General features: G+C 51.9%; 1 protein-coding gene across 1 annotated transcript in view; it reads right to left on the bottom strand.

Annotated features, from left to right (window-relative positions):
- The window catches only part of DUOX1 (dual oxidase 1), a 34,529-nt gene extending 11,052 nt beyond the window's left edge, over positions 1 to 23,477 (bottom strand). The window contains exons 1-27 of the mRNA XM_021673137.2: positions 23,288 to 23,477; positions 22,921 to 23,027; positions 20,985 to 21,068; positions 20,623 to 20,787; positions 19,644 to 19,831; positions 19,268 to 19,469; positions 18,995 to 19,161; positions 18,540 to 18,600; positions 18,322 to 18,418; positions 16,539 to 16,629; positions 15,405 to 15,507; positions 14,974 to 15,146; positions 13,281 to 13,456; positions 12,941 to 13,059; positions 12,256 to 12,393; positions 11,466 to 11,579; positions 10,562 to 10,761; positions 9,740 to 9,925; positions 6,896 to 7,121; positions 6,568 to 6,661; positions 6,118 to 6,293; positions 3,824 to 3,893; positions 3,256 to 3,381; positions 2,537 to 2,715; positions 2,017 to 2,247; positions 1,059 to 1,158; positions 677 to 726 (exon numbers count right to left, since the gene is read on the bottom strand). Coding sequence (XP_021528812.2) covers positions 677 to 726; positions 1,059 to 1,158; positions 2,017 to 2,247; positions 2,537 to 2,715; positions 3,256 to 3,381; positions 3,824 to 3,893; positions 6,118 to 6,293; positions 6,568 to 6,661; positions 6,896 to 7,121; positions 9,740 to 9,925; positions 10,562 to 10,761; positions 11,466 to 11,579; positions 12,256 to 12,393; positions 12,941 to 13,059; positions 13,281 to 13,456; positions 14,974 to 15,146; positions 15,405 to 15,507; positions 16,539 to 16,629; positions 18,322 to 18,418; positions 18,540 to 18,600; positions 18,995 to 19,161; positions 19,268 to 19,469; positions 19,644 to 19,831; positions 20,623 to 20,787; positions 20,985 to 21,068; positions 22,921 to 22,978 — 3,574 coding nt within the window. The 5' untranslated portion in view covers positions 22,979 to 23,027; positions 23,288 to 23,477. The remainder of the gene's footprint in view (positions 1 to 676; positions 727 to 1,058; positions 1,159 to 2,016; positions 2,248 to 2,536; positions 2,716 to 3,255; positions 3,382 to 3,823; positions 3,894 to 6,117; positions 6,294 to 6,567; positions 6,662 to 6,895; positions 7,122 to 9,739; positions 9,926 to 10,561; positions 10,762 to 11,465; positions 11,580 to 12,255; positions 12,394 to 12,940; positions 13,060 to 13,280; positions 13,457 to 14,973; positions 15,147 to 15,404; positions 15,508 to 16,538; positions 16,630 to 18,321; positions 18,419 to 18,539; positions 18,601 to 18,994; positions 19,162 to 19,267; positions 19,470 to 19,643; positions 19,832 to 20,622; positions 20,788 to 20,984; positions 21,069 to 22,920; positions 23,028 to 23,287) is intronic.
- Between the last annotated feature and the right edge of the window lie 374 nt (positions 23,478 to 23,851).

Here is a 23,851-nt window from a genome sequence, read left to right as displayed (position 1 = left end):
TATCCACTAAATCTCAGTGTGCAGGAATTAGCAAGCACCCTCTGAAGTTCAAAGCAGATCATTTTAGGATTAAAAAAAAAAAAAAGCCATGCTGTGTTTCACAGAGAGGAGCCAGTATAGAAATTGTGTTACCCCAAGGAAGGAACAGACTGAAACTATAAATAGCTTCAAGAGAGTTTGAATAGATTCACAGCTAATAGCTCTAAGATGGGTGATTATAAGGAGTTAGGAATATCCCCCAAACACTCTTTTCAAGGCATACTGGGTAGAGGCCTCTGTCTGGATTGACAAAGAGCCTGACCCCTCCCCCATGCAGCTGGGACACAGCGTTTCTCCAAGCTACTGTTATGGTATGTGTGTGTGTTGGAGGAAGAGGTAGCCACTCCTGTTCCACTGGAACCAGTCCAGAGTAGGAGGTATTTCTCCTATTACCCCTACTAGAGGAGGAACTAGCCCAAAGTAGGGGCAGGAACCCAGCTAAGCTCCTGGGAGGAGGACTGCATTGCAGAGTAGCCTAAGTCTCCTGCCACCCAGTAGTGTCCTCCGGCCAGAGGGCAGAGCCTGGGTCACCAGAAGAGCTGAGTGAGTGAACCTGGTCTGCTCCAGGGTGCAAAGAACCTAGAGCCTTGAGCTCACAGTCAGGTCCAGAAATTCATGGATCAGGGGGAGTTCTTACCTGGTACAGTCTGGAAGAACCACCAGTAATACTTCTGGGGAAACTCAGACCTGTGTGAAAGGGACAGCAAGGAGAGACCCTGAGAGATCTCTGGGACTTGCGATGGGACCCTCCAGGGGGAGCATCCCAACTCAGACACCAGTCTCTCTTGCTGACTTGGCATTGGGGGCTCAGGCTGGTCACTGTCTGTCCTGTAACCTAGAAGGTGACACTCTCCTCCGAGCCAAAGAATTTGTTTCTTTCCACCCAAAAGGAATCCTCCCACTACACACACACACACACACACACACACACACACACACACACACTCTCTCTCTCTCTCTCTCTCATTCTCACACACACACACACACACACACACACACACACACACACCCCTACTCACCCATCATCATGGAAGAGGCCAGGAAAGAGGCAGGAGAGGACGCTGAGGGGGCTGATGGAGAACAGGTACACATTCACCACATGGCCCACACTGTGTAAGACTAAGGAAGAGCAGACAGGGTGGTGAGCTTGGGGCAGCCCAGGGTGGGTGCTCACTCATTGATCCCAAGGTAGAGGACCCTGGCTAGAGTAGGGGGCCTGAAGAAGCACCCTAGGGGGCTTCTGACCTTTTTTTTTTTTTTTTTTTTTTTTTTAAGATGGATTCTTGCTCTGTTGCCCAGGCTGGAGGACAGTGGTGCAATCTTGGCTCGCTGCAACCTCTGCCTCCCAGGTTCAAGCAATTCTCCTGCCTCAGCCTCCCGAGTAGCTGGGACTACAGGTGCATGCCAGTACACCTGGCTGATTTTTGTATTTTTAGTAGAAACAGGGTTTCACCATATTGGCCAGGCTGGTCTCGAACTCCTGACCTCAAGTGATCTACGTGCCTCGGCCTCCCAAAGTGCTGAGATTACAGGCGTGAGCCACTGCACCTAGTCTGGACGTCTGTCCTCTAATCAATCTCCTGGCCCTACTGCACACCCCACAGACACACCATCCATGCACATAACCATGTGAGTCTGAAATTACAGCATTAGAAGTTCACTCCTATGCTTTCTCTTACAGAGTCATACTTTAAAACATAAAAAGTGGGAGAAATGACACATTATGCACACTCATTCTGGGGTGTTAGTAACTTGTCAGCTGAGGCTGGTGAGGTACCCTGGAAAGTGTGGGAAGAGGCACTTGGCAGTGACTAGTGATGGGCTCCCTGGCTTACTTCACACCCTGGCCCAGGCCAACTCCATCCTGCTGGAAAAGGACGTTAAAGGTAAATGCCAGCAGAGAAGGGTCTCTCAGAGGAGGGGAAGCCAGCAGGGTGGGAGGCCCTGGAGAGCCTCCCAAGGAAACCCAGGCCCTGCCTGTGAGGACGATGGCGGTGGAGGCAATGAGGCGATGGAAGTCAACAGCGGCGTCGAAGGGCACATAGCGGTTGAGGAAGGTTTCTCGCAGGAAGGTGATGAGGTTGCGGCACATGGTGAGCAGGATGTAGGAGAACATGAAGGAGATGCTGGCCGCCGTGCCCCGTGACAGGATGATGCCCACTCGGGTGGTGTCCGTGATGCCCGTGTGGTGTGCGGCAAAGGCGTAGTCTGCACAGGGGGCCCAGGCAGGCAAGGAGGGGCAGTGCAGAAGAGAGAGAGCTGGTTAGGGAGGTCATCAGCTGCAGGCGCTGGCAGGCAGCCACTCACAACAGGCCTCCCCCGCACAGTCTTCACTCAGACAGGCTCCATTCAGCAGGTTGCAGTCACCCGACCCAGGGCTGGCAGTTATCGCAGGCCCCGCCCTGGAGCTGTCTGTCACTCACAGTAGGCCTCACCCCCAGGGCGATCACTCATTGCAAGCCTAGGGATAGGGCTTGTGGTAAGTGAAGTCACTCACAGTAGGCCCTTTCCAGGAAAAGTCCCCCAGTGATGGCATAGAACACGGCCACGCAGCCGATGTGGCGCCGGTAGTTCTCAATGAAGCGCTTGAACTGCTGCACAGTCTGGTGGAGACGGCTGCGTTGGAACTTCTCTCGATTTGCCTCAGTGAACAGCAAGGGCTGGAATGACGTTACCCTGGGAGACAGGAAGCCTTAGCCCTTGGCCCCCCATCAGACTCAACACTAGTGGGGCCCCGCTTCCTGGAGGGGGGCCGCCCAGAAGGAGGGAAGCCCACCGCTTCCAAAAAAGGAACTGGGTGACTCTTGTGGAAGTAGGTTCAGACCTCACTATATCAGGCTATATCGCACTCCATAAGCAAGCTGGCAGTGGAGGGATGGCCTGGAATGGTCATTTCTTCCCAGGGGATGCACTCCATCCACCCATGTTCATTCACACTCAGTCTGTAGCTCCCAACCCCTACCCAGCACTCACAGCCTTTACTAGAGACTCAAAGGACACCTCTTCCATGAAGGCATCTCTGACCTCCCTGGCAGAGGTGAGTGCTTCCTTGAGTTCCAAAGCCCTTCGCTTTTACCACTATTAGAATAGTAATCAGTTGACATTGAAATGATCAGTCTCCTTAGATTGTGATGTTCTTGGACAAGGACTGTGCACCCTGCCTGTACCCACAATGTTTAGCAAAGTGCCTGGCAACAAGGGGAAGAGCAAGCATACTTCTTGCCAAACCTCCGCCGAATCTCCTGGGGAGGGTCCGTGTCCATGGGGCACTGCAGTCTCTGAGGTGTCAACTCAGTCTCAGTGCCGCTGCGGGAACAGCGGGCACTCACTCTGGGAGAGGGACTAAGACAAGAATGGTAAGAGATAGGATGCTAGCCATCTCAGCCACTTGTTCCTCTGCTGCCCTGGTCTGCCTCCACACCCATTCTGCTGAGGAAGGATCAGAGCTGTCAGAAGGGGACAGCAGGATTCCCACAGACACCTACAGACAGAGTGAGACAGATCTTGGGGGTCCTCACTAAGGCTGCTGCATAAGCTTTTACCCTTTACAAGGGCATCGGGGCCAGGCTGTAAGTGAGAGGGAAAATCCAGCAGGCTTTCTGCTTGCCCTGGCACAGGGCTGTGTCTGCCTAGAGAAAGGGGTGCCTTTTTCTAATTTGTTTGGTGGCCCTGATAATTAGCAGCCCTGATCCCAGCCATTCAGGGGAGAGAGTCGTTGGAGGGAGGAAATGTTGGAGATAAATGGCAACATTTCCTCCCTCCAACATCCCAGATGGGGGCTCACCAGATCTTCTCCTGGCTGATGTAGGAGGCTCGCCGGCAGAGGTCCTTGATGACTTCAGGCACATCCACCCCTGCAAAGCAGAGCCAGGCTAGGGAGCAGCTCAGGGTCCAGAGCCCAGGAGGGCCTGGCTCAGATGCACAGCATTCCCGCCGTCCCATGTTCAGACACAGTGGACAGTCCCAGACCAATGGAGGCCCTGCCTTTGGGTGCCCCAATCTCAGCCCTTATTCCCTGTGGGAGCTGGACCCAGCCATAGGTGGGCAGGGAGAAGGTCTGAAAGAAAGTTGGCCAGGCAGGCTTCCCTAAAGTGTATCCATCCTCAGTCCCACTTCTGGGACTATGGGGTAGAGTTCAGGAACTGTATATAACCTGCCTGCTGAGCCCACTTTGCCATAAAAATTCAGCTTAAGATCCTCCAGCTTAGAACCTCCAAGAGTTAAATGTAGAATCTAGGTGGTAGGTGTATGGGAGATCATACTACAGTTCTTTCTACTTTTCTATATTAGAAAATGTTCATAATAAAATATTCAGGAGAAAAATTCTCCCAGGAGCCACCCCATTGTTCCTGTCTGGGTTGAGCACTGAAGGCAGGGCAGGACTAAGCTGCAAAACCAAGTTCTCACAGGAGGCCTGGGAATCTCTGGGTTTCTTCCAAGTGCCTGAACCAAGCCTGAAGATGACCCTGGTCTGTAGCTGAGGCCAAAAGAAGGTAAGCTGAACTAAATTAGAGTTAAATCAGAATGTTTTTAAAAAAGCATTAATGCCTGTACTCACAAATGTTCCACAACAGTAAATGTGGCAAAATGGTAACAAATAGCATATCTAGGTGAAAAGTGAAGGAACAGCTCTTTTTTTTGAGACGGAGTCTCACTCTGTTGCCCAGGCTGGAGTGCAGTGGCACAGTCTTGGCTCACTGCAATCTCCTCCTCCTGGTTCAAGCAATTCTTGTGCCTCAGCTTCTGGAGTAGCTGGGACTACAGGCATGTGCCACCACACCTGGGTAATTTTTGTATTTTTTTATAAAGATGGGGTTTCACCATGTTGGCCAAGCTGGTCTCAAACTCCTGACCTCAAGTGATCCTCCTGCTTTGGCCTCCCAAAAGTGCTGGGACTACAGGCATGAGCTATTGCACTTGGCTCTTTGTTCCTTTTCTTTAATTTTTAAATCTTTCAAAAAAAAAAAAAAAAAAAAACTGGAGTCAACAACAAAGTACAAGACAACAATGAAAATAAAATAATAGTGCTAATCCTTCTCAATCCCCAACCCTGGTCTTACCCTCCACCCCAGGTGCTGGATGTCCCTGGGACTCTGTAGCGTGGGCTCCCTTCCATTTACCTTCCTTGCCCCTGCCCTCAGGCCCAGGTGCCTGCTGCTCTGGCTTCCTGGGAAAGGTAAAAAGCTGCAGAATCAGGAGTGCTGGGTTCTTTCTCTTCCAGCTCTCCTTACCCCAGGGGGAAGCCCTGACCAGAGAGAGGCTCATCTGTGTCTTGTCTAACTTGCCCCTCTTCCCTATGGAGGCTGCTCAGCCTGCACCTTCTCGTAATCCTGGGAGGGGCTGGGTTTGGTCTTAGCATGCCCCAGTGAGAGTGCCACGATGAGAAGATGCCATAACGACTCAGAGCACACCATAGACAGACACTCCTGCCTGCTTCTTGCCCCTTCCTCACTCTTAACTCTAGCTGCATCCAATTGAATCAGACACTGGTGGGGCAGGAAGTAGGGGGAAGGACAACAGAACTGGGTCTTCATGTACTCAGCAAACATTTACTGAGCACTCAGCCAGGAGAAATAGTGGCAAAAGAACCCCAAGAGACAGCACCTCACCCCCACAACCAGACACCCCAGCTGAAAGGAGTATGGCCTGGGTAGGGCTGTAACAGGGAGACAGTTTCCCTCTGCCCTGGGCACCAGACACAGAAGGCTTTGGCAGGGAGCCAGGGGAAGCAGAGTTCCAACCACTGTTCCCTACCCTATCCCAACCCTACCAACCCCACCAGCAGAGCTGCATTATGACTTTCGTGGGCCCTAGGCACTTTTAAAACCTTTTTGGGCCCTTTCCTCTATAAAAATAAAAAATAGAAATATTTTAAAATTATATTGTATAATTATGATGATATAAAGAAAACTACAATCCAGGCTGTATACATTGTTATATATTCATGTTACTACATTCATTTTCTTCCTTCTGATTTTAAGAGAAATGAAAACATTTCTGTGGACTCCTAAAAGTATGTGGGCATTGTGCCTACTATGCCTAACCAGTGAGTCAGTGCTGCCTACCAGGCTGCCCCACCTTTGACACAGAGCTGTGTGAAGCGGAGCTCGCTGTCATGGTCCCGCAGCATGAAGTGAAAATCCTCCCATGTCAGCTCCTCCTTGTCCTGGAAGCCTGACTCTCGGAACATGGACTCCACCACCTCGGCCAGCTGGGCCTTGGACAGGCAGTTGTTGGAGATCTCGATGAAGGACCTGGGGTTAGGGGAGCGGAACCATCAGGCCCTGACTGGGGCCTGGGGCCCAGGCACAGGGCACACTGACTCCATCGCACCAAGCCCTTGTTGCCCACGTGGAAGGGCCCCGACTGGTCAAAACCCAAGCCCCCTGCTAGTTGGAACAGCCTCTAGTTACATGGGTAAGGAGGCCTCTGCCTTCCTTGGCCCTTCTGCTCTCTTCTTCAGGTCCCACCTCTTTGCCCTGGCATGCGTGCCCTGGCCCATACTCTTGGCTGTTCCAGAAAACCAACCTCAGCATCCTGATGAACTCATCCTTGGAAATGAGGCCATTCCCATCGAAGTCGTACATACGGAACATAAGGCGAGACTTTTCCTCAGGAGAGCCTGGGAGAGGGAGGACTCCATAAGGAGAGTCCCCTGAACCCCCAGGTTGGCCAGAAGGGGCCTCACGCCAGTGTGATGACCAACTGCTGGACACAGCAAGAGTCACTCTGCTTCTTGACCCCTGCCTGGTCACTCCTGGGCATCTGCCATGGCTGGAGACCTGGCCCAGGGCTTCCTCACCTCCAACAAATCCAGCCCCTGTCCAGCCTCTCCTATCATTCCCTCCTCTCTCACCTTTCATGAAGACCACCAGGATGTCCAGGAACTCCCGGAAGGACAGGTAGCCATTGCCGTCCTTGTCAGCCAGAGAGAACATAGATTCCACAAACATGTCCTGGGGCTTGAGGCCCAGGGACTCAGCAAACTCGGCCCTGCTCAGCTCGCAGGTCAGGGCCTCCCGCACCTTCTGGGAGGAGTCCAGGGGCAGGGTCCCTGCATCAGCCTGGTTGATGTCCAGCACCTGCACTTGGGCAGCAGCAGAGGGAGGGGGAGGAGACAAGGATTCCTTGACTTGAAGTACAGCTGAGCCCTGTAGGAGCCACCTTTTGAGGTGTCTTCCCAGGACCCCCTCTGCTAGGTGGCCCTATGCTGGTCCCTGAGGCCATGTTTGTTCTACAGAGCCCTGACCCTCTGTCTTAGCTGACTGTACAGGGAGCTCACTTGGAACTAAGAAGTATGAGGTCTGTCTTGACCTGAGCACAAGAAAGCTCAGAAAGTGTGGACCATTCTCTTCTTCCAAGTGCTCAGCCACAGAGACAAAGTAAGACAGAGGCAGCCTAGGAGAGGCGTGGCCTCATTGGCTGACAGCTTTCCTTTTCTAGGTCCTTTCAGGCCAGCTTGAAGTCCTCCCTTTGGAATTCCTGAGACATCCCCATATCCTTAGAGTCAAGTGACCCTTTGTCAATGCTAGCTTATTGGGGTTTCTCTTACTTATATGTAAAAAAGTTTTAACTAAAACAAGGCTTCCGCTGGGCTTAGGAAAGGGGAATTCTCATTGTGGCCATCCCCAGCTCACCCAGATGCTGCCCCAGCGTGAGAGAATAGGCAGTGAGGAAGCAGGCAGGCCACAGGCCACAGTACCTGTCTTTCCTGCCTGTCAACTGGGGTGCCTACTCCAAATCTGGTGATGGTTTCAAGAGGTGAAACCTTATAGCTTCAAACAAGGTACTGTAGTGGAAAGAGCCTAGGGCTGGAGGCAAGAGACCCAGGTTCATGTCCCAACTCTGTCACCTGCTTGCTGCATGACCTCAGGCAAATCTCTTCAGTTGTCTGGGATTCATTTCCTCATCTGCCCTACTTATCTCACAGGTTTATTGTGAGAATCAACAAAAGTTGTTATATTGAAATCACTGTGCAGATATGAGAGACTGAAAGCCACCCCCAGTATCTATCAGCACCCTTCATGTCTCAGCACAGGGAGTTCCCATAGCCCCTATGGATCCTGAATGAGTGGAGATGCCCAGTCCTGCCTGGGCTCTGGCACGGAGTCATCCAGCTGAGGGTCCCTCTGTTCTAGTACATACTCAAGTTCAAGTTCAACTTGTTTGTCCTCAAATGACTTTAAGTCATGGTCCTGGCACAGAGTACATGTCCCTTCAGTGGTTGCTTCTCTCATGAATCCTCTCCCCAGCCACGTGACTCTGCTGTTTTTCCTCAAACATCAATTTTTTTGCCCTTCTATGGGGCCCTCTGTTCAGTCCCTCGTGTCCCTTTCCTCTGAGCCAATACTTGTCCAATTTCAAGTCCTTGCCAAATGTCACCTCCGTCATGGCCTTATAGCAGACCGAAGGCTCACTGTCTTCTCTGAGCTCCTCGATCACTGTTTTCCTGAGTCACTTTTATAGCCCTCATTCTTTGCCAGTTATCTTCCTTTCTTTGCATGTCCCATCTTCCCAGTGGAATGATAAGCTGCTTCAGTGGGAGAATCACGCTGTATTTTTTTTTTTTTAATTGAGACAGAGTCTCTGTTGCCCAGGCTGGAGTACAGTGGCATGATCTCATCTCACTGCAACCTCTGCCTCCCAGGTTCAAGTGATTCTTCTGCCTCAGCCTCCTGAGTAGATGAGATTACAGGTATGTGCCACCACAACTGGCTGATTTTTGTTTTTGTTTTTGTTTTTTTTTTGAGATGGAATCTCTCTCTGTTGCCAGGCTGGAGTGCAGTGGTGCAATATCGGCTCGCTGCAACCTCTGCCTCCCAGATTCAAGCTATTCTCTTGCCTCAGCCTCCCGAGTAGCTGGGATTACAGGCACCTGCCACCACACCCGGCTAAGTTTTACATTTTAGTAGAGACAGGGTTTCACCATATTGGCCAGGCTGGTCTTGAACTCCTGACCTCATGATCCACCTGCCTCAGCCTCCCAAAGTGCTGGGATTACAGGCGTGAGCCACCACACCTGGCCTTAATTTTTGTATTTTTAATAGAGACAGGGTTTTGCCATGTTGGCTAGGCTGGTCTAGAACCTCTGACATCAGGTGATCCACCCGCCTCGGCCTCTCAAAGTGCTAGGACTATAGGCATGAGCAACCATGCCCGGCCGTATTTATCTATCATGTTTCTCCACTCCTCTACCCTGCTCCCAGACTGCCTTTATTTTTGTGCCAGCTGTGGACTCAAGTCTCTGCATTTTTGTCTTGTTTCCCTACATCCTCCCAGTCACTCTCAGAAGTCTGCAAGGTGGGCATCAATGGCCCTTGGAGGGCTCTGGCAGCTGCACTCCCCCAAGGAGGGGTGAACAATATTTCTTTTGGTGCCTACACTGCCCTGGGTCTCTGCAGCCTTTGGGGCAGGCTGAGATGAGCAAAGATGGGCAGCCCTGAGGAGAGCGATAAGCAACGCATGCAGAGAAACCCATTCCCGGGCATCCCCTCGCTAGAGCCTCGTAGTTGGAGGTGGGGTTCAGATGGGGACAGAGGCAACTCCTTATGATAAAGTCTGGTGATTCATCTGAAATTGCAATAGACTTGATTATTAGCTGAGAACTCGGCTTCTGACTTCCTCTGGAGTCACCCCCATGGCCTCATGCAGGTAAGGACGCCACCACAGCATAAGGACTGATCTGGTCCCATGTACACACCTGGGAGAAAAGGTGCCTGAAAAAGGTCTCTAGGAGGTGGCTCCGCTGTTCCCGCGTCACAGCTGCCCTCATCAGCTCCTGCTCCCGCAGCTCCCATTCCTGGAAGCTCAACCCACTTTCCTTCAGAGCTGCCCGGAGGTTTTCCACTAGCGCCTGCCGCTCTTCCTCCAAGTTAAACAGCAGTACCTAAGGCGGCAACCCAAGAAAAGCAACCATTTGCCAAGGCCTCTTGAGGTTAGGCACTTTACATGGATTATGTCAGAGGGGCCACTGGAGTGGCCTTGCAAAAGAGATATTGTACCTTCTTTTACAGAAGAGGAAAGTGACTTGCTCATAGGTGTAGAGTTTGCATGTAAAGGCACATATACAAAGACATTCTTCCCTCTCTTCCACATTGGAGAAGGAACAGGAGTTTGGGGAGGCCAGAGGATGGAGAGCATCATAAGCCAGGCCTCTGATTTAGCTCTCCTCCAAAATCTCTAAAAATTCACTACATCCTGAGATAAGAGGACAGGGAAGAGGGCTTTGCTTCTTGCAATGACATCCAGCTAGGATCTGACAGGTAGTCCTTCGGAAAGGAGGAGGCAGACTGTGGTTGCAAGAGTTAAGAGGAGACCATGGAGATTATGTCATCCAGCAGGTCCAGAGCAGGATAAATGTGTCCAAGTTTATCTCTCTATCAGGTACTATCAGGACAAGAAGCCAGACTCCTGCACAATAACTATCATTTCCTGCCTCCTGGCCCCATGCTCCTTCCCCTCCACCTGGCTGCCTCCCTGGCCTTGGCTGTGGACAAGAAACCAGATGCCAGCTGAGCCATACCAGATCATACTCCTTGGGGATCTTGAGCAGCAGTGTGCAGCGTCCACGGTTGCTGGACAGGATGAGGTTGACCTGCTGTGGAGGCTGCAGCTGGATGGTGCGGAGCACAGTGAGCCTGCTGTCTACCACACGGATCTGCCCGGGCTGCAGGTGCACCAGCACTGGCCGGCAGGGCTCCTTGCGGCCTTGCCATTCCAAAGCTGGGGGCAGAGAGACAGGGCTTCGTCAGCTGGGACCTGCCAGAGGTACACTGGGAGGAAGAGGGCCAGCTCAGGGCTGAATTTAGATCAAGGCCTCCACAGTTCATTGTCCCCTTCTGGAGTACTGAGGGTGATTCCCTCCCTGAAAGCCCGGGTGTGCCTCTAGCCCCATGGAAAGAATAGTAACTATCATTACCTGAATGTTTACTGTGTGTTCAATACTATACCAAGTGCTCTGCATGAACTAATTCATTTAATTAAAAATCTGTGAGGTAGGTGCTATTATTATTCCTATTTTATAGATAAGAAAAAAAAGATTTACAGAGATTTAAATATCTGCCTAAGGCCTTATAGCCCATAGTGGTGGTGGAACCAAGATTCCAATCCCAGTCTGACTCTGGACCTTCATTAATCACTTCTCTGTTGCCTGGCGTTCCAGCGTGATAGGCTACAAATCAGCAGTGCCCAGGGATTCGTGAATCATAGTAACCCTGTAAAATCTAGGCAGGGTCCAATGACTCCTGCACATTAGGAACTCTGGAGGCTGCAGGACTCCAGGTCCAACTTCTGCTTAATGCCACTGCAGCCTTGCCTACAGTCCTAGAAAAGGGAGGCCTTTTCCTTAGGCTGCTGGGGTGGCGATGGGTGGCTGTAGCACTGAGCCATTTCCTCCCTACCTCCATCCTGGCCAGCCCTAGGCCTACCTTCCATGCCTCCCACGAGCTTCTCAGACACGACGCTCTGGCAGTCCTGGCCCTGGAGCCTCTTGAAATTTCTCATCCGGAGCCGGGCAACAATCCAGGCGCTGAGCAGGCTCACTGGGAAGGGGGAAAGGTGGGGGTCTGGGGGATGGAAGCGACTGCTTTCTCAGCTCCTTTCCTGGCAGTACCCCCTATTCTCCCCACCTCCTAGGTCAGCTTGCTCAATTGTTTCAAATTGTGAAGTTTCCTGGGGGGAGCTGCTCTGCATCCCATGGGGAGCTTTGGGTAGCATCTAAGATGCTCACCCTGCCTCCTCAGTTTCCAACACTCGAGTCCCTTCCTAGCCAGAGTCTAAGTCCAGAGTCTTTGTGTCAGGGACTAGACTCACGCCACCAGGCTGCTAGATGACCCCCACACAGCGTTGCCAAAGACCAAGTCCCAAGCCCTCACTCCAGCGACTATATGTGCCCTAGCCCTTGTTCTTAAACAGGGATTTGCCTCTGACAGTCCTCTAGGCCCAGGCTTGCAAAAAGCTGTGGTTTATAGATTCCCTCTGGCTCTTGACCAAAGCTGGGCCCAGCGGGGGGAGTCCCAGGGGAACAGAGAGGCAATTCCCCCTGGAACTGATTTCTCTCCAGGCCAGACACTTCTCTTGTCCCTTCCTCCTCTAATGTTTTCTTCGCCTACTCAGAAAGAACATGCTCCGTGTGGTTTGTTGTCATTATTGGAACCACCTGAACCGCATCCCCCAGCTTGCATCTCTCACCCGGCCCCACTCTGTTCATCATTTTACCTAAAGGAAAGCAGCAGAGGGTGCCGATGGTGACCCCGAAGCCAAATCCACTGCCCTCAAAATAGTCACGGACCACGTAGGGAGCACAGACTGGCAGGCCTTCAGTGCTGAGCTGTCTCGGCTGTGGACAGGGGTCTCCTGGGGAGGAAGAGGAAGCCAGAGTCCTGGGTGCTGGGCCACAGGTGCTGGCACAGGATCACTGAGGAGGTTAGGGTGGCAGAAAGTGGGTGGGACACTCTGGGTAGCTGAGAGGAAGGGGCTTCTTTGGGTAACAAATGGGGTATAAAATGAATCCCAACCTCCGTCTCTCCCTCACACACATGTATACACACACACATGAGCGTGTGCCTCACTGCTGTGGGGCTGGGATATCCTTACTGCACTCAGCTCTCCTAATATTATACCCAGCCTCAGCTCCATCGCAGCCGAATGTAAACCTCCTCATCAGCTCTCTCTGAGTTTCAGTTTTTTTGCCCTCACTCAGCACCTCCTGGAGTTGTGCAGAGGGGACCCTACAGAGCGGCAAGTGGCGGCCCTGGCACCTGGAGTTCCCAAGGGCAGAACTATAGCTCACGCCCTCTTGAAGCACAAAGGTGGCCGTTCAGCCACATTGAGCCAAGCCCAGAGCTGAAGAGGGATGAGGCTCCAGACCCATCACTCCCCCAGCCACCCCTTGGCCACTGACCTTTATGCCAGACAAAGACACTGGGCTGCAGAGCACTGGGGTCAACGTTGATAACAGCAACCAGCACATCCCGCAGGGTGGTATTTCGGATTTCTTCAATCTCCTTCTTGGAGAACAGCCTAAGATGGAGGAAGTAGAAGTCACTGGGATGGAAAGGGGATGCAGGCCTCCAGCAACCCCAGGCCCAAGGACCCAGGTGAGAAAAGAGACCCAGAGGGGTTGGGAAGTGGGTGGTGGGCTGGCTTGGAATCAAGGGCTCATGGGAACTGTCTAAGGCCAGGCAGAAGATCTGGGGCCCAGGCCGAGGTAGAGACTGAGATGGAGGCCCAGCAGGCCTTACCCATTCCTGGTGTTCTCAAACCAGTAGCGGTCACCATCCCGCAGCCGCACAAACTGGTCGAGGACAATGGTGCTGAACAGGGGCCCGGGGTCCCCATGGCTCTCCAGGAGTCCCCCCGGGAGCAGCTCTAGCCAGGACAAGTCCTGGTTGTACAGGGAGGCTGTGGCCTCCAGTACCTGGAACCAAGACGGGGCAAGAGTAAGAGAAAGGACCTGGTACCCACCCTCAGGCAAAGAGATGGCTCCCAGGGATTCGCCCCGGGAATGATAATAATAAATGACAGTAACAGTAACTCACTCATATATAGTGCTTATTATGCCCCAGGCACTGCTCTGAGTGCTTTACAAAAGTGAACACCATTTATGGGAACCCTGTCACTATTCAACTGCCTATTTTAACAAAGTTATAAAACAGCCAGCCAATCCCCTTCATAACTTGTTATTGAAAAGGTATGAAAGTTGAAGGAACAAAATCAGAATGTGCAAAAGTAGAATAGTAGAATGAAGTCTTATAAAAAGTTTCTTTTTTAGAGCTAAATTTTTTTAATCAAATGCCTGATTATATATTACCTTTTAGAGAGTTTTCAAAAACATATCACCAGAATTTTCTACCTGACCTTTAGTTTTTTTCTCTGCAATGTAAATAGCACTTGAACCAGCTTAATTTCACTGAGGCCCATTTGAAGCTAAAGATTTGCTACTTTTGGTGTGCCTGGTGATTCCTAGCTATATATTGAGTTTATAAAGCTTATGAGCCCCCATGCTCATATAACTTCTTTACTGGCCTTTCAAATCTCCACTTTCCAATAATTCTATAAAATAGTAAGGGCAGGCCGGGTGCAGTGGCTCACCCCTGTAATCCCAGCACTTTAGGAGGCCAAGGCAGGCAGATCACGAGGTCAAGAGATTAAGACCATCCTGGCCAACATGATGAAACCCTGTCTCTACTAAATTAATTTGAATTAATTCAATATTAATTAAATTAATTGAATTAATTTAATAAATTCATTCAATTTGTCTCTACAAAAATTAGCTGGGTGTGGTGGCACGTGCCTGTAGTCCCAGCTACTCAGGAGGCTGAGGAAGGAGAATCGCTTCAGCCCAGGAGGTGGAGATTGCAGTGTGCTGAGATCATGCCACTGCATTCCAGCCTGGTGACAGACTGAGACTCAGTCTCGAAAAAAAAAAAAAATTAGTAAGGGCAAAATGCAACAAAATAGGCACACAATTATGGAAACACTGCTGTGTCAAGATGATAAGGTAGCTCAATCTGGTCTCTTGGCTAGCAGCATGCCACCAGTCCAGGTGATAGCTCACGGTGTAACAGCTGACTCCTGAAAGGCAGCTTTAACATGCAAGAAAGCACAGCTTGTTCCTAAGTCAAGGACTTTCTATATCCACTCAGGAAGGTAGAGAGAATAGTAAATGAGATAATGCCTATCAAGTGCCTGGCAAACAATATATGCTCAATACATGCTTGCTGGATCCAAATAATCAGAGTGCAAAGCCAAATCTCGCTGGTCTGGTAATCTTCATCTTGATATGTAATACTGGGAAAAGTGATCTGGGTAAGCCCTCCCCCTCCTATTTGGTGCTTGTCTCTGGTACTCAAGTTTCACTGCCCATCTTCCATGTCTCAGGCCCATGTGCCTCATTCTTCCCACCCTACCCTCTGAGTCTTGCCCCCTCCTCACAGTGTCATCACTCCGGGAGAGTGCAGTGTTGATGTCCTGCCAGCGGGTAATGGGAGGCAGGCCCAGCGCTGCCCTGGCCTTGTTGTAAGAGGGCAGGCCCAGATCTCTGCCCCGCTGCAGGCAGCTGGCCAGGTGGTCTGTGCGGGAAAACTTCAGTGGCCCAGGCCAGAAATCTGGAGATGAGATACCAGAGAGCGTGAGGGAGCTCAGGGCCACCACAGCAGTCTCCAGTCCAGGCCCCAGGCTCTAACCAGCCCCAGGGAACTTGAACCAGAAGGAGCCATGGTCAGCAGGTCAGAAGCTCTGTCGGCAGTGAGTGCAGTGCAGGCTCCCAGCCCCAGGCATCCCCTCATGCCTGGCTCTGGAGGTCCAGTTGAGCCTCTTCCCAGAGGCCAGGAGTTCACATCCTGCAGGGACAGCCTCAGACTCACCCCGCACATCTTCAACCACCACATGGTCCTCTCGCTCTGCGATCTGGGAGGTCATGCCCAGCAGCAGTGCATCTACATCTTCAGCACTTTGTAGGCTTGGGTGCTTTATAGGTTGGGGGTGGGGAGGAGAGGGGCGTGGTTAATGGGGTCAGAGGTTAGACAGCCAGGCTCCCTCCACATCATCATCCTTACCCCTGAGCCCACCCAGTCCTGCTGTTTGCTCCCAAACTGGTGGGACATTCCTCCTCTGCAGGTTGATTCCCCACTCAGCATGAGGGATGTCCCCATTCAAAGTCCATGCTGCCTGACAGAGGTCTGTACAAACACAAGGGATCTTAACATCTTCCTTCTACCTTGGGATATTTGAAAATGTGGTTGGCAAAGGCACTGGAAGATCTAGGTCTTGGTCCTCTGTTACTAACCAGCTGTATGAACTTGGGCAGGTCACAGGCCCTCTCTGAACTCAGTTTCTTTCCCTTAATAAAAATGATGCAGTGCGGGGGGGAGATGAGGGGGACACTGAGGCCTCTTTTGATTCAGCTCCAGGGCTCTGATTCTATGGCTTCTTTTCTCTTTCTCCCCACTCCCTTCCCCTCAGCAAACACTTTACACAAAGTATCTCATTTTGCTTTAAATTAATGATCAATGTTCTTCACCCATGCTGGCCTGATTTGGATGGATGGACAATCCCCAATAATCTCTAAGAACCCCTACTTCCTCCCCACCTCCCTCACACATACACATTCACACACTGCCGGGGGGTTTTGTCTAGTGGGAAGTTTCCCTGGGGCAAGTGAGACTAGCTGGGGTACTCCAAGGCCTATAGGACACCTAGAGCTGTCAAGGGAGAGGGAAAAGGTGGGAGGGAGCAATGAATGCAGAACCACACCTGCACAGGCCCTACCAGCTCTCCCGCAGCCCTGAGGTGGGGGTGGGGGTGGAGGGTGGCTTTTGGCCATGTCCAGCTACCTGGTCACCTCAGACGTTGGAGGGGAGATGCCTGAGGTCCTCCAGGCTGCCTCCTTCACCCCAGCCCATCCAAGCTGCCTGCCTCAGGCTTACTGCCCACTTTCACCATGCGTGTACGTGTGCACACACACATATCCACCCACGTCTGTGGCCCCCTGCTCAGACCTCACGGCTCCAGTAGCTGTTGCAGACCCGGAGAGCTCTGGAGACACTTGAGTTCCGATTGATGACCCCCTGGAAGTGGCAGCTGGCATTTCTGAAATGCAAGGAGCAGGGAGATGGTGACTGAGTAATGGGATTATAATGTCAGGCATCAGTTCTGGTCTCTGAGGCGGTAGGCAGGCACCTACCTCTCAGAGGTGGCATGTGGTTCTGACCTTAGTAGGGGTGTGGTTCTGACCTTAGTAGGTCCTGGAGGATCTCACTTTTGGAAGGTCCCTTCCACAACATCAGACCAAATATCTAAAATGTACTCACAGCTCATTAACACACACTCTCTCTCTGACTCTCTCACAATATATGTATATACACATATATATAAAATATAAATACACACAGTTATATATACAATATATGTGTATATATATCATTCTTTTTTTTTCTTTTGAGATGGAGTCTTGCTCTGTCACCCAGGCTGGAGTGCAGTGACGTGATCTCAGCTCAATGCAACCTCCGCCTCCTGGGTTCAAGTGATTCTCCTGCCTCAGCCTCCCGAGTAGCTGGGACTACAGGCACATGCCACCACACCTGGTTAATTTTTGTATTTTTAGTAGCAAAGGGGTTTCACCATGTTGGCCAGGATGGTCTCCATCTCTTGACCTCATGATCTGGCCGCCTCGGCCTCCCAAAGTGCTGGGATTACAGGCGTGAGCTACCGCGTCCAGCCCATATATACATTCTTAAAGAATTCAAAAATTGTTATTTTGAAACTACTTGTCTATGAATAACTCAATTGCCTATGATTTCTTAGACATCATCAGGCATACCCCAGAGATCATTCTAGAGTAAATCTAATCTATGAATTGGTTTAAATTATAAAGCAATTATAAAAAAATAGACATTTCTAGAGTAAATCTAATATATGAATTGTTTTAAATTATAAAGCAATTGTAAAAAAAAGACATGCTTTGTTTCATATACACTTATTTAAATATGTGTCTTTTTTTTTTTTTTTTTTGAGATGGAATTTAGCTCTTGCTGTCCAGGCTGGAGTGCAGTGACGTGATCTCGGCTCAATGCAACCTCTGCCTCCTGGGTTCAAGCAATTCTTCTGCCTCAGCCTCCTGAGTAGCTAGGATTACAGGCATGCATCACCAAACCCACCTAATTTTGTATTTTTTTTTTTTCTAGTAGAGATGGGGTTTCTCCCTGTTGGTCAGGCCGATCTCTAACTCCCGACCTCAGGTGATCCGCCTGCCTCGGCCTCCCAAAGTGCTGGGATTACAGGCGTGAGCCACATCGCTAGGCCTGTGTCTTTTTATTTTTAAAATTCCCTTTTCATTATTTTGAAGCCAATATTTTCCTTCAGATTGCACACATTTTAGAACTCTCTGCCCCCAAAAGCTTGCAGGCCCTGAACCCTGTGATTATAGCTAAAAATGTCCCCAGTGTAGTGTCAAGACATGAGGTATAGACCAGTGGGCTTTGTGACACCCTCTGAACCTTTATTACTCTATGTTTAATGGGCAGGCAGGTGGGCAGGGGGTTTGGGTGGGTGGGTGGTTAATTGCTATACCAGCTGCAGGAGGACTGCAGTAAAAGTACTTAAAAACTACAGTGATGTATCTTTTAAAACAATTGTTTTCCTTCCCCTCTCTATTCATCGTTCCCTTGGGGAATGGGCACACTTCAGACTGATAATCCTGTACAGAGGGCTCCTGAGGGCAGATTTGGTACAATTGACAGCCCCATCGCTCCCAGCACACAAACCTTTGAGCCCCTCCCTCACCTCATGTAGACGCCAGGGGGCACCATGGTGGAGAGGAACTGCTCAGAGGCCGCCACGAACTCCGAGGAGATGCTGGGGTCCAGAAATGGCCGGTATCCTGGGGAATAGGAGAAGAAAGGAGGGAAGAATTTAGCCCTTAAATCCCCAACATACTCTACACCCTACTCCGCAAAACACTCTCACGCAAGCCCTCCTATCCTCCTTCCTCACTCCCTCACCTGTATACTCCGGGAGTGTTTTCTGCAGGAAGCTGGGCAGCCACTCATACACTGCGATGTTCTGAGGGGCAGAGAGGGGCGAGGGGAGGCGCGAGTTGAACCAGGCGGGGCCTTGAAGGGTCTGAGCCCAAGGACGGCTTCCATGTGGAGATAAGGACCAGGCAGGGGCAGTCATGGGAGAAACGATTCAAACAGGAGCGGTGTGAGGCCTGTCCCCGCAAGAACCAGGGCATTTGGGGCAGTAGGGGTGGGGAGGTGATAATCATCACCAGCCAGATTTCACCTATAAACAGCGCGTGCCTCCCTATCATTTACGGGAGCTTCCCTAGACCTCGGCTGTCCGGGAAGGGGTTTCTGGGTGAAGGTTGTCCACGGATGGGGAGCTCCGTGGGCAGAGAAGTCTCCCGTGGACCTGCACGCGGAAGGGGGGACGTCGCGGGGCGGGGACGGCTGACCTGGTAGGTGGCGATGACCCTCTTGCGCGCGTGCTGGAACAGCTCCTCGTCCCCCCAGTCTGGGTGCTGGCGGGCCAGCCTCTGCGCGCACAGGTTGTGGTAGCGGAACCACAGCAGACCCAGCGCCTGCAGGAAGGGCTCCCGGTTCCCTCGCTCCGCCCCGAAGGCTGCATCCGACGTGGGGTCGCAGCGGGGGAGATGAGCGGTAGCGTGACCCCGGGAGCCCACACTCGCAGACCCCCAGCCGGCCCCGTCTCGCCCTCGCGGCCTCACCGTACAGCCCCCGGGGCCCGCTCTGCCCGGTGGCGGGGTCGGGCGCCGCCCACATGAGCAGGGGGTTCTGCGAGTCTCTGGGGAAGGCGGGGTCGGGCCCCGACGCCAGCTGTCCCCCGGAGAAGCTCCGCAGCGCGTCGTTCCAGGAGTGCGAGGAGCCATAGATGGCGCTGCCGTCCAGCCAGCCAGTCACCTGGTTGGTCTGCGGGGCAAGCGTCAGGTGAGCCGGGGTCGTGGGGGCGGCGGCGGCCCAGGGAAGGCTGGGGCCCCCGGGGGTGTCCGGGGCTGGGGAGTGGGCGCCTCTCCCTGCCAGGCCCGCAGCCCGGGCCCCACCTGGCTGGGGTGCGGCCCCTTCCCGCCTCCTCCCCTGCCTCACCAGGTCCCGGGGGTTGCTGGGGCTGCGTCCGGTCTCTGGGTCCCAGCGGCTCCTCTGGAAGGGCAGCACCACGTCCCCGCGCTGGTCAGGGTCGAACACGGGGTCTCCAGAAGGGATGCGGATGTTGAGGAACTCAGCGGGGCAGCCGGGCGTTTCCACGCTCACCAGGTCCGAGAGCACGTGATAGCCTGCGAGCAAAGCAGGAGGAGGTGCTAGGGCCAGGGAGGGCCACTTTCCTTCCTACCCTAGGTATCCAGTCTCTCCCTCCCCTGAAGCTTCAAAAAACTCAGCAGCCATTATAGGCAAGTCCAAGCCTTGACCTCAGACACTCCCTCCCAGTCCTTTGTCTCTTCTGCCCCTCTGTGCCTACACCTGGTCCAAGCTGTTGTCGTTGACAGTTTGGCTTTCTCCTTGGTAACTGGGAGGTGCCCTGTGAGTGTTCCTAGGCAAACGGGGTGGCAGCACCAGCTCCAACATGCAGCAGGAGCCACGCATTCCTGATGGGCCAGCCACCAATCCTCAGTCACTGGGGTCAGGCCACCATAGCACCCCCTTTTGACTTCCCCTCAGTCCACTCTGCCAGAATCAGAGCCCTGCCCTAAGCCTGTTCTAGAAGCCATGGGGCAAAGCCTAAGAACAGGGCCCCCCAGAGAGTCACTCCCAGATTATTTTCATGTTTCTGGGTCTGCCACACCTTTACCTCCAACAACAACACAACATGGAGGGATGCCCCTTTTCCCTAATCCCACCCTCATCTTTCTGCATGGGAAAGATTTCTGCTTCCCAACCAGACTTCACTTCAGCTTGGATCCTCCCTGCACCTGCTTCTACCGCTATCATACCCCACTGCCTCCTCCACCTCTCACCCTCATCCCTCAGGCCCTCCATCACTTCTCTCTCATCCTCTGACCCATCTTCACATGCAGAGGTGTCCAGCTGACCCTACCGGCTTTCTTCCCCCAGAGGTTGAAGTTCTCACCAAAGAAGACCCCCAACACTGTGCGGTTTCGCAGGGAGGCCAGCCCTGCAGGGCCCCTCGAGATGGTGTTGCTAAGGTCTCGGGGGTTAGGCAGGTGGGGTTCTCCCAAGGGCTGGTACACGCCATCTGCATAGCTGGCTGGGACCAGGCGCTGCAGCCGGGAGCCTAGGGTAGAAGGAGTAAGGATAAGGATGAATCTTCAGGGAGCATTCTTGACCCCCTCTCTCCCAGGCTTTCCACCATGTCATGGAATCTAAAGCCTTGGAAATGGATGGCCTTTGCTGGTACCTGCCAGCTCTTGCCCCACAGCAGTCAGTACCACCCTGGCCCTGGGGCTCTGTCCCCACTTGGCTCTCACTTACCTTTGCTGCCCCATCTGTGCTCCATGAGGTTGTTGTACCACCCATCAAATCGCTGCACTTCCCATGAAATGGGGTTCTGAGCGCCTGTGTGAGAATGGAGGGAAGGGGCAGCTGGGCAAGTCAGTGCATGAGAGGACAGGCAGGCCTGCCGGAAATGGGTGCTGTGAGCCTGGCACTTGGAGCAGTGGAAAGTGGATACCTGGAGTGGTTGTGAGAGGTAGGATGCAGAGGGAAAAACCGGGCAAAGCAGTTTCCAAACTCAAGCCAGATCTTTAAGCTGCTCAGTGGGGGAGACATGGCAGGGAGCCAAAAAGCAGTGTAGCAGGGAGCAGTGTGTGCTGACAGATGGTCTCAGAGAGCGAGGGGGGCTGGAGGAGAGCAGTGGCAATGGGGAAGAGAATACAGGGCACTTCTACTCCCCTCAAACTTCAGCTCCCTGGGGGGACACAACAGGACAGAATCCATCCCCAGCCCTAAGACACCACACAGAGCAAGAGCCAGCCACACTCCATACCTGAGAAGGACACGTCATTCTGTGACCCATCCCTGGGCAGGGTCAGTGTGGTGAGGGACCTAGTCCTCTCTGGCTGAGCAGATCCCAGGGCAGGGATGTGGTGTTGCTACTGCTTTTTTCCCCCAGTTTCTTAGGTAGGACCGGGGACCAGACTGGTGATGTGGATAACCTTGCCCCTTCTCTGGGGCATCTTGTCCCCATACAATTCCTCCTCTTGATCCTTTTGTACTCTCCAAAATGAGGGTCCAGGAGGGGGTACTCAGCCTTTGGGGAAAGAACTAAGGAATGAGGAAGAGAGGGAAGATCCAGAATGGAAAATAGAATCAGGGATGGAGCAGGGATCTTTCTGATCAGTAGATCAGATGGCCGGCCTGATTGTTTCCCCCAGACTAGGAGTCTATAGGTCTGGGGCTTCCTTTCTGCTCACCTCAGAGAACAGACACACACATTTGCACACTCACTCAGCAGGGAGCTAGGGGGGAAAATGACTCAGTGCCTGATGTTTGAGCAAAGAACCCAGCTAAGGGTCCAAGATTTGGGGCAGGGCCATGCATGTGATATCTAAAATAAGATGAACCTGTGGCACATAAAGGAGTGAGCCTTTGCAGGACGGTACAGGGCAAGTGTCTCTTAGAGATAAGAGGTCAGAGCTGGAGGAGAAAAGGAAAATCCAAAGTCAAGGAAGGAAGAGGGCTGGAAGGAACATGGATGTGAGCAGCTCTGACAAGGGAGGAGCTGTCGGGAAGGTGTCACAATCCTGCCACCTCCAGCCAGGACAGATCCTTCTACAGGTTTTCTCTGCTTTCTGCTTTTGCATCTCCCATCCCAAGTTATCGAGGACTTGCTTTTTTAAAGAGCACTTTTTAACTTGTGGCACTGCAAGCCCACTTCCCTCCACAGAGACCCAGACTACAGAAAACAGCCTCAGATTCCAGTAAGAAACTGTCCACTGAAGGTGGCAACATGAAACTCTAGTGGAAGGTATTGCTTTTGTTTTTGATCATAATGTTTAAAAATATCGATGACTCCCCTTCAGCTTTGGGTCTAATCTGACCCCAAGATCCTTTATTGTCTTGTGTGTCTAATCAATCTTTTCCTATTTTGAGTCATAGGCCTTGACTTTATGGAAAACAAGAGAAGATAGAGGATAAAGAAAGGGCCCCCAAACTGTAAGGAATAAAATAGGAAGTGCTGACATAGAAATTAAAGGCTCCTTAATTCTGTGCATTTGGGGATAATTTTCATTCCATTTTCCATCCTTTTCTTCAATAGCTAGAATGAGCAACTCTCACATGCAGGGCACTGTGCCAACTAAAGACTAAGGATACAGATGGACATCACATGGATCCTGTCTTTAGGGGAGCCCAGAGGATGCTGGGTTCCTCTGCTTTTAACCATGCTTCTTCTCCAATCTGTACTCACCCATAGGGGTCCATGGCCCAACCAGAAGTGTCCATGCTAGAGCCAGGCAGAAGCCCATGATGAAAATAATAGGGGCTCAGGGATTAGAATGTCCCAAAATGGAGACCCTAAAAAAAGACAGGACAGGGAATGAGCCCTAGCTGCTTAGAAGAAGAATCAGGTCAAGGCCTCTGCAGGACTCTATGAATCAAGGCCTGGGGCTGGGCTAAGGTCACAGTAGGTAGCAAAGTTCAAGAGACACACTCTTTCCCAAGATTCTTTAATTCACTCAGCAAATACTTGATGAGCACCCTTTATGTACCCGACACTGACGTAGACACTGGAGATTAAGTGATGAACAAAACAAACAGAAATCCCTGGTACATACCTTCAGGGACTTTATCTTCTAAAATTAGTTGGAAAACCTTGCTTTGGCCCAGCTTCTTGCAGTGTGTTCCTTGGACAGAGCCTTTCTTGGGGATCAGGAGATTGGGCTGAGGTCTCAGTGCTGCTGCCAGTCCACGGTGGGATCTTAAATAAATCACTTCTCCAATCTGATCCTTGGTTTCCTCTTCCAGCTATGGGAGCAAATATGCCTGAACTGTTTACTTCCCAGCATTGTTGCCAGAATCAGATGTGAGAATGAAATTGAATTCAAAGCAAGAAAAGTGACAGATGTTCTGCAAATGTGCTACAGAGAGGGTAGGTGGGAGACTGACGCCTTTGGTTGGATCCAGAAGGGATGCGGTTCCAGGTGCTTATGTGTTTAGTACAGGCTTCCTGCTCTCTCTTTCCACCCAGAGTCAACAGGGAAACAGAGGCAGCAGAGGACTCAGGCTGGTACTCCTGAGTGGTGCAAGGAGTACCTAAAGCCAGTGAAGACTTCCTAAAGGCAACCTGGAGATTAGGGATAGGATAGAAGAAGGAAGGAGCTCAGGGAAAGCCTCATCCC

Source organism: Aotus nancymaae, unplaced genomic scaffold (assembly GCF_030222135.1).
Source record: "Aotus nancymaae isolate 86718 unplaced genomic scaffold, 86718_ANA_hifiasm-v0.15.2.pri h1tg000062l, whole genome shotgun sequence".
Taxonomy (NCBI): domain Eukaryota; kingdom Metazoa; phylum Chordata; class Mammalia; order Primates; family Aotidae; genus Aotus; species Aotus nancymaae.
The sequence above is the reverse complement of the archived record's forward strand: the minus strand, read 5'-3'. Positions and strand labels throughout refer to the sequence as shown.